Raw genomic sequence first — 10,446 nt, forward strand, 5'->3', positions numbered from 1 at the left:
AAAGAATTATCCTTTTAGTGATTCTACATGATAATAAATTTTGAGTACATCTATCTATGAAAACCTTCAACTGTAGCACTGACAAAATGCTTCATATACCAGAATGACCTGAGGCATATTGCTTTCGTTCTGCAAATAATCTCAAAATGGTCATTCTGGAAGGCAAGATGGAAAATGTTCAGCATATAAATTTCAGAACGTCATAATTATTGAGGATGGAATAAAAAAACCCGAACAATTTTAACTGAAATATGGGATATAATTTTTTTAATCAACTAATATGATGCAGAATATGCAGAGTACCAACAGTGAGTTATATTCCGATACTCCAAGAAGTTATTAGCGGCTGGGATACAGAGATACAACAAAAACTAAGAAAGATTAAATAACAATGAACGTCACCGCACAGACCCTCTTGCCCTCTTCTAAGACCTACAAGGAAATCTAACCTCAAAGCACCTTCATCCTCATTTCCACCTCTTTTCTTTTTCCAAGGGCTTGGAGGGGAGAGCTCAACTGCTCAAGTATGTATAACAATATGGCTACAAAAGAATGTTGACTTACAAAACTGACCCTTTTCAAATTGGAGTACAAGTATTATGTTAACAAAGGAGAGGAAGCGGCTCAGAATGTATGATTTCTTCATTTGGCTCCAAATTATAACATGGTGTGTGCAAAGACAATATACAGTCCGACTCCCTCTCTGGTGGTGCATGCAGCCAACTATTGTTTCTCAATCTTATATCTCCTGGAATTATTCGGGTGTTCGTAGAAGCTAAATGATGCAAGCTTACTTGAGATGAATGCCGCAACTGAGATATCCTCCTATTTGAAGAGACCTTGGCTTGGAAGTTCAAGTGTCTTTGCTTTCTAGCTTTCAAGTTTACTTTTGGGACAAGCAATGGAGGGAAACTCACTAGGTCAACTGATTTCAAGTTGCAACAAGAGGCTACATTGAATGAAGATGTAGTTGTATTTGGTATTGGTTTACTATTCTTCCATGCTAAGAATGACTGTTGCAGCCTGGATGGAACCTGAAAAGTTCGAAAAGTAAGCGTAAGATCCTGGAAATGCAGATAATTCTTCATATTCTGTGAAATAAGGGAACAACAAAGGTAAAGGAACTGCAGATCATTCTTCAAAATAATAGATTACGCCTGTGAGTAACTTGAGGCGTATACAGCTAAGCTCCTAAATGTATATAAAACATTCTTTGCTTGAAATTCAAAGGTGAACTACTATAATTATAATATGCTCACAACTGCTAAACACATAAATTAAAATGAAAGCTGGACCATGCTTTGTTTATTGGTAAGTATAACCTACGCTCTAAGCAGCACTCTTATACAGACACACCAACTAATGTATGTAACAGGACCAGTCAGTTGTCTGAATTCATGAAAAATTCTACTTATCATGGTAAGCCATTGCAATTTTTCAAGGGGCTCTTTACACACAGAACAAGATATGAAATTCAAATCAACCTTCAAAAGTACTGACTTAAACCAGTTGAGGGAAGGTGGGAAACAGTTATCATCAATCAATGTAGCAATTTATCAGAATACTACAAATTTCTTTACTAAACATATTTAACCATTTTCAAGTAATCTGATTCTGATTAGGTACAAAGCTAATGGACTATATGTGTCTATCCATAGCTGTCTATACTATAAACCCAGGCTCTCTTTCAGGGTAACAGGCACAACTTACCCTTTATAACATAATATAATCAAACAAGCCAACATTAAAATAAAAGGGCAAACACATATAATGTTAGGTAAAGTTGTTAACTTCACGGTACCACCCACAGAAAGGCAAGGGTACAGCTTCCAGTGCATATGCACACAACCTTAGATTTAAAATGTGTACAAACATGATCAATTGATCTACAAGCTTATGATGTATAAGTTACAGAGCTTTTTGGCATGGATTTACCCAAAAACAAAAACTTGAAATGCAGGAAATGAAAAATATAAGTGGATATGAAGACTGCCTAGACATTTCAATCTCGGGCATCAGATAGCATATAGGTCATGATATCCAATGCTAATTTCTATTCTGCGACATTGTGACTTGTATTGAGGTATTGTGTATTAAGAAAGAAAGAAAAAACACTTATCAAAAGTTTAAAATCTCACCCCAGATACAAGACTACTTGAAGCGAATGCCAATGACGAAGTGGAAAATGGAGATCGCCCAGGTTTGTTACCCTTCTGGCCATTTTTCTTAGCATCCTGATCTGCACTTACAGAACCAAAACTTGATGGCGCAGCATCATCTTCATCTTCATCTTCATCTTCCTCTTCCTCTTCGCCCTCTTCAATTTTGTCATCTTGGCTACTCAATGGAGAAGTATCTTCTTCATCCAGCGAGACCATTTCCACATTTTTCTCCTCCTCTTTCTCTTTTATCTTTAACTCCTCATCCATATCCTCGATTAACTCTTCCAGACACAGTTCAGCCTCTATCAGTTCTAGTTCTTTTTCGATCAATTTCATCTTCACCTCACTTGCTTTCTTCTTCTCTTCAGTCCATTTCTCTAGTTTATCAAAAACAGGCCTGCAAGCATTTTCCACCGCTGATACAAGTCGCATCAATATGTTTTGTTTCTTCTCACCAGTGTTTAGTCCATAGAACTCATCATAACCTAGCGGAAGTAGCTCTGCCTTCTCTGGGTCCACCTCTTCCCCATCATTCAGAGGCGGCTGCCAAAACAGGCGAATGCCATGCTTTTCATCTTCAACATAATTGATTAACCGTCCAGTTCGGGTGTGAAGGATAAGTGGATCTTCAGTATATACAAGCTTTGATGGGTCTTCAGGATCAGGCTCTGGTTCCTTGTTAACAACAACAAATTCTGGAGTCTCCTCTGATCAAGAAAATCCAGTATACAGTAAGACACATAATTTTGTTCTTACTGGTTCAGCAAAAAAGAGTGCATGTGTTTCCTGATTATTTGGGAAAAAAGCAGAATAACCTGATCAAAGAGAAGGGGGCAAATTTAGGCCAAGAAGCAACCAACCTACCTACCCAGGGGACAGCTCTCAAACTTTAAGGGAAGAACAAAATGTTGAAGGGAGGGGAGGTTTTTGTTCATTGGGAGAATATTAGTGTATTTACACATTGGTGCAGCTCAATTAACATTTTTTGGGAATAACAGGAAAAAAGAAAAGTAAAATAAATGAGTGCTTGAATATGTAGTGAAACCTCAAGGGGAAGGGGAAAGTATAGATTACGAAATTAATACCATTTTGCCACCAGTATTCAAGCTCAGCAGGCATAGGTATTCTCAGTGGAGCTTTATAGAAGGAGTTCAACCACATTTCCCTTTCCTCATCGACCTCATGCACATATGTTTTCCAGTAATCAGGGACCTGCCAAATAAAATTAAAAAAAAAACTACAGATTATAACTAACTATATAAATGTTCATTTTCGTGTCTTCAAGTAAAGAAAATTCAGAAGTCATATATAATTGATTATAGCTTACTTCATAAAATTGGTTTATGAAGCCTGGTGCCATCCAAACATCTTCTTCTTCATAGAAGTAAGGATGTTGAGGATCACTATACGGGCCCCTCTCTTCCCTAACCACTGTAAAAAAATTCCAATAATCATGAACCAAGAAGGGGTCAAATAGTTTCCGAAAAGGGGAATGGGTCAGATAAATCAAGCATGAATTGAAATTTCTGAATACTTTATTATACTAATTGAAACTCCCAGTACTGATAAATGTCCAAAAACAAGTAAAGTTGACTTTGATGTCACAGAAGGTCAGACAATAAAGAGATACCAAAGAAGCAAACAGACAGCATTAGAAGAATATGAAGAAAGAACCCAAAGAACCAAGCAGAGAAACAAATGTGTGCAAATGTTATGGGATACCAGAAAAATGCTATTGGTAACTCCTAATTAAAAGTAGTAGGTATGAGCAACTATCTTTGGATACGACTTTATGTGGCATGCATACACCTGAAAATCCAAATAAAATACACCAGCCATTTTGCAGATCGGCATTCCTGACTGGAGTCTTAACCGTTAACCTCTTCAGTTTGAAATCTTCAGATTAAAAATATAACAAATTTGAAACTAAAATCCTGACAAATACACTTAGTACTAGCATCCAGAAAACATACTTCCATCAGGCTTATTCACAAACATCCGAGCCTTGGCAGCAGCCACTTCTGCAATACCCGCATGCAGCTGAAAAACAACCAACTATTTCAGCATATCTTTGCATAGATGGTAAAACTCTCTTTTATTTTCATCCAAGTGTAGCGAAAACAATGAATAGATATCTAACCGCTGATGTATCCTCATCACAACCAGCATCATCCTCCAATAGCTCCCCAAAGTAGAACCTACCCTGTATGCCACGATGAGATAAAGTACTTAACTCGACCAACAACATAATACTCATTAGATACTACGAGAAGCAAATAACGACATAGTTATGGAATAATTCAGTGCTGATTATAATTAGCATCTCCAATAGGGTATTTAGTTTTTTTTTTTTTTACTGAAACACACTTACATGGCATCGCTGCAAATAAATATACAGAATTCCCAGATATTATATTTATGTTTTAGAACTGGTCTGATGTTGAAAAAAAGGGGTCTAATTCTGAGCCAAGAGGTGAAGTTTGATTCTTTTGACATTGAAGGATATCTATCATTGCTATGTACATTATATCAGAAATAGTGGCAGCAGAAAACAAGAATCAATATTTTGATGTTGGTTAAATATAAATAGTCTTCATTCACTGGACTACATATAGGATCTCTTCTTAAAATTAGAAAATGTTCTTGAAACTTCGAAATATGTTATACTCAAAGATTTTTACGAAGTACAGGAACAAGCTTCATAAAATGGTGCTGAGAAGAAGATTTATGGCAGGATGAACAGAGCAAGCACTGGTGACAATGTTGATGAGTATGATACTTCCATCCAACAATGAAGTTTGGAGATTAAAGTTGACAATGTAACTGATACAACAACTATGGTACCGGAGCAATTTTCCATAACATCTTAAACCTCAGCAACCCAGTTTTTTCCTTTGAAACTATTAATTATTTAGCATGACTTACTACCATAAATTGATCATTCCAACTTGATATTTTACAGTAATCAACTGTCTTTTTCCCTACTTTTACTAGTAAAAACAACCATTGCTTTTTGTTATATGATAAAAGGGCTATAAAATAAACAGTAAATTTATGAAAAGAAATTACTTGTAACTCGTGCACTTACATATATGGTACGCTCGTTGACTTCATACACTCCACATCCATGCATTCTGGCATGCTTCCATTGACCTGCATAGCGATATCGACCTTTCTCCCTGACATAGAATGACAGACAGATGAAATTGCAAAACGAGTTTCAGCAAAGAGTTTACATTCATGACTCACAGAGCAGTCGTAAATACCAAACGACAAATTACAAGCTCTATGACACCTTCCCATCTTCTGGTTGGGAAGAGCAAAAATGTGCTAAACCTCACAATTTAACCGCCACAGAACATATAAACCAACAAAGAAAACATATTCTTCTCAAATCATGACCACCAAACCATCAGACTATGCCACACTATCCACATCTCTCTGATGGAGAATGTTGAGAATTATTTGACTATCCACATGGTCACATAGGTTTGTACAATCCTGCTTGTTCCAGCATTCTTAACAATATCAGATTAAGAACCCATGTGTCCAAACAAAGAAAAAAATGATATTTTGACTCAGGTTGACACAACTTATGGAGTTGAACCCAATGAGCAACTAGCTCAGTATTTGATATTACATACAAATAGCACTATTAAGATAACATAGTAATAAGTTACCCATATCTTCTGGTCTTACCAAAATTATAAGAGCACAGAATTAAGAAGTCATTCAATGAAATACAGATAGAACCAACAGAAAGATATAACTTACGGTTTCCTCCCAAAATGTTTGATCCAGTCATCATTTTCATAGAAAGGAATTACAGACTGCCCCCCTGCTAGATCAATGCTGTCTTGAATATCCATCTCTAACCATGCTTTGTCTTCCGGGGTCATATAGTCTCTTGATATAATGTGCCCTTCAGCACGCATCTGTGCTTCAAGCCTGAAAGAGGGTACCAAATTACTCAACCAGTGTATGGGATAGAATCCCGAGGTTCTAACTGCTAAGTGATGGCATCCAACTATACAGGAATTGTAAACTTACTTGGAACCTGGAATAGGCTCTATGTCAGGTATGTCAACTTCAACAACCCCATGACCCTCCATGTTGTTTTGAAGCCATTCACCTTCGTACCTATGAAAAGGAAACAGAAGCACTTATCAGTTATCACACAAACCATAGTAAAACAGAAAGTCAAGCTGAGCATAATTATCAGTTGAGAGAACAACCCTTCACATGGAGCAGGAATGGAATGTATATATTACAGCTATACTTAACAATTGTCAACACGAAACTTCTAAATTAATATGTCTACAACAAGAGAAACCAGGATAGGGTGGACTAGTGGACTATAGGTCCTGCGGCAATATTTACAGAATCCTAGGTTGCATATTTTGTCCACCACACCTGTAACTAACGATGCCAATAAGGCTACTAGGCTACTGTAACTTACTGCTTGATAAAGATTGTGTATCAATGATCAAATGACAGTAGAGAATAATGGTTTTAGCTTGTCTTTTTTTACTGTGTTTCTTGGTTTCTGAGTATCATCATTCTTCCTAACCTTTATCCAATCATAATAAAGCACAAATATTACAAGCATGAATCAGTAAGTAAGACGAAGTGATCCGTTCGTCAAAAGAAAAGCACAAATAAACAGCAATGCCAATAAGCCTGGATAACTAGGCTACTTTAACTACTGGTTCATCAAATTGTGTATCAATAACTTAATGTGGATTCACCTCATCACACCCTAACTTTCAGTCGTAATCAGACACAATGTTGTAAGCAGGTATCAATAACGTAACCAACTACATTTCATCAAATCATCAAATGTACACACCAACCTGACCATTCCCTGTTCAGCAACATAGACTCCCTTGCCGTGCGCCAAGTCATCCCACACCGTCCCCTCATACCTTAAAATTAAACACATTCCACAACTCAACTCCATTAGTAAAACTCAAAACCAAACACAAAATGCTCGAAACAACCTTAACAAAGAAACAAACATACGAGCTGCCGTCGGGGAACACATAGCTGACCCAAGTGAGAAACTCCTCGATCCTATCCAGCTCCTCAATCACAGCCTTGGGATTCGCAATGTCATGATGATCCTCCGGTATTACCGGGTACGGCTTCCGATACGGAACATAAAACGGCGCAATAGGCGGGTCATTCCCCTCCCGAATCTCATCCCTAACAATCTCCCAATCCTCCTCGTCAGCCCAAACCGGGTCCCACCCCGGTTTGGTCATCTCCAACGGCGCATCGCCCCAAAGCTCCTTCAAGTCCTCCTCCCGCCATTTCTCAGGGTCCTCCGGAAAATCAAACAAGTCCTCATGAAACACGTACCCTCTGTCCTCCTCATCCTGCCTCCTCCTCACTCTCTTCCCCTCCAGGACCTGATTGAAGAGCTTCACGTTCACCTCCGGCGTGTTGTTGTCCTCCGGGATGACCTCGCCGGGCCGGAGGTACTTGAGGTCCTCGTCGGGCCCGGCATTGGCGCCGGAGGAGTCGTCGGAGTCGTAGTCGGGCTCGGAGTCTGAGGAGGAGAGGTCGTCCGGGTCGGGTTGTTGGGATTTGAGGTCGGGGTCGGTGGGGATTGGGGAGGCTTGGTCTGGCATTGCGGTGAGAAGAAGAAGAAGAAGAAGATAAGGATAGTGTGTAGTGAGTCCGGTGGTTTCTATGCGAAATATAAGGAGTGTAGCAACAGCGGAAGAGACAGATTGAGAGGGTTTTGGGTTTTTTGTTTTTATTTTAAATAGAAGGATGAATTCATTTGTCTTTTTCTTTCTTTTCTTTTTTCAATAAAATAAATTAAAATTAGAAACTAGGGGAACATTTGTCACACGGAACTGTCATAGAGCTCCGTTGGTGAACCATCTTAAGCGCCTTGCTACTACTGTGTTACGTTGTTCGTGGAAAATCTAGTATTGTTGCTGTTGAGGACAATATTCGATTGTGGTGCAGCATAAGAATGTGAAATTTTGGGTCTCTCCTAGAGCCAAACGTAAACCAAGTCGTCATAAAGGAAGTACAAATTGACCTAAGGCTGCTAGAGAGTTGGTTTTAGAGTATAAGAAATCTAAGACCAAGGTTTATAACAGGAAGCGAGTAACAAAGAAGAAGTAAATTAAGGTGGTGTCTTCTCTACCATCTAGTGAGAAGCTATCTAAATATGGAACTGAGGTTCAAATGGTGATGGAGGAGGAGTGTGCTCCAAAAGATGTTATAGCAGAGCAGGAGTGCGCTCCCTCTACTGACCAGGCATAAATTAAATTAGGTCACAGTCTTATAATGGTGTGGTTGTGAAACATTTATCATGTTTCTACATCATTTGTATTCAGTTAGTTTTTACACTTTGTGACTATGAAAATGTGGGTCAATCTTGACTTTATTTAGCTAGTTTTATCTAAGACTTCTAGTTTCGACTAGTTTTTTTAGGGATAGCTAGTTTGTTAAGTCAGAAGAGATAGCTCTCATTCTCAGCTTTCGGGTGTGTTATCTTAGTTTTGCTTGCTGAAATACAATTTAGTTGGACCTTCGATTCAAAAAAGTCGTTATCAAGCCCAATACTCTAATATCCAAACCCATGTTTGGTGTCACCAGACTATAATCAACAATAGCGTCACCGATCTACAATCCCCAAACAAGAATGTGCAGAAATTAAAAAACCAGTGAAATCTTGTGATCTCTAGATTTGGTATTGAAAGTAAGATTTCAGTGGAATAATAGGGATTGACATTTCGCACAGCACGAAATCATTGCTCATAAATCCTATCAAGTTCTCACAATTTTCCGCTTAGAATATTCAACCCCAACAATAGAAAAGATCAAAAGTGAGAGAAACGTCTTGGGGAGAGAAACGTCTTGGGGAGAGAAACCATCAGCACAAACGTATCTACCTCGGTTGAAAACATGATAAATCGACATGACCTTGGCTTCAATAATTTATCTTAGTGATGAGAAGGAGGAGTCTGACGACGGTAATAGAAGTGTGACTTAGGGTGCGAAGCCTAACAATGGCAACATGGTATGGGAAGGTGGAGATGTAGAGGGAGAGAAGCCCAACAACGATGGTGATGTGGCAAGGGAAGGAGCCGACGAGGAGGCAAAGGATCGAGGGGTTGGCGATGAAGTCATGGAGGAGGTTGTCGTGCGTGAGAGTTCCAAATACCCTCCCACAACTTCTACCATAAAGCCATAGAAAAACATAGGACTTCACAAGTCCAAATCTCACAGACAATTCCTTTTGGGATGTGTGGGCCATGGAGGCATGGACTATGCATGACAGTCCCATCCCAACGTGTCCTATGTATCAAACACGGCCTAGGGCTCTTGGGTCAATCGAGTGCCCAGTTACTAAATAGTTAAAGTTAAGACTACGGTGGCACAATAATTAAAGGGTGTTGCTCAGCAAATTTCTATGCATACCCAACATTAATTTTCTTACTAATTTTACCCCTATTTGAACAAAAATATACTTGCCTTTGTGGAACCTCTCCTCTGTTCCTAATGGCTTGATTGTTATTTTGTTATATCAAAATTCATTGTATGGCATCATAACATAATAATGGGTAATATGAAATTAGTTGATATAAGGAGGAACATGTTTCTGATGAGTAGTTTGTACTAGGTAGTGAGTACATTATCATTTATCAACACTGTTGAGATTAAGAAAGTTCGTGTTGATTTTAAATTGCATGTTCATGGCCGTACAATTCTACAACATATAGTAACTATTTGAATGACCCGATTGGCACCAAGTTCTGGGTTTTCTCTATGAACATTCTACAATTATAGTAATAAGAAAAACCAACCTACAATTCTAGTTTTTTAGTGTTTTAGGGCTGGCATTCAATTTAGGACCAAAACATAATGAAGTCAATTTGTATTGTTCATAAATCACAACTCTGGTAATAAAAGAGAGCATGGGGTGCTTGGTTTAATTTTATGGAACTTGTGCTAGGTCTAATGAGTATAGGGGTAAAATGGGTAAAATTTGACAAAAATAGATGTGTGAGGTATATAAAGACATTTGTTGGGTATATTTAGCAACACCCTAACTAAACGTAATAGACCTTCTCAAGAAAAAATGTCAAACAATTATTGTGTGGGGCAAAATATTTACCTACGAGTTCAAAGTACGACATATAAATATCAAACAAAATGTGGATGGTTTAAACTATGATTTTTTATAAATAGAGACAATCAGGATTGACATTGTGCATATTAAAATTTCTGAATAACTTCACTTATGTTTTGATTTGTTAGA

The 10,446-nt window shown here is 38.1% G+C and overlaps 1 protein-coding gene across 1 annotated transcript; it reads right to left on the minus strand.

The window, feature by feature from the left end:
- Positions 1 to 316: 316 nt before the first annotated feature.
- Positions 317 to 7,815, minus strand: LOC126789380 (protein TIC 100). Its single transcript, XM_050515526.1, has 11 exons — positions 7,185 to 7,815; positions 7,016 to 7,087; positions 6,213 to 6,302; positions 5,937 to 6,110; positions 5,251 to 5,341; positions 4,303 to 4,365; positions 4,136 to 4,202; positions 3,490 to 3,593; positions 3,248 to 3,374; positions 2,139 to 2,869; positions 317 to 1,034 (listed from the first exon to the last, which is right to left on the minus strand). The coding sequence occupies exons 1-11, from the start codon at positions 7,793 to 7,795 to the stop codon at positions 603 to 605; spliced, it is 2,562 nt and encodes an 853-aa protein (XP_050371483.1). The 5' UTR covers positions 7,796 to 7,815; the 3' UTR covers positions 317 to 602.
- Between the last annotated feature and the right edge of the window lie 2,631 nt (positions 7,816 to 10,446).

Source organism: Argentina anserina, chromosome 3 (assembly GCF_933775445.1).
Source record: "Argentina anserina chromosome 3, drPotAnse1.1, whole genome shotgun sequence".
Classification (NCBI taxonomy): Eukaryota; Viridiplantae; Streptophyta; class Magnoliopsida; order Rosales; family Rosaceae; genus Argentina; species Argentina anserina.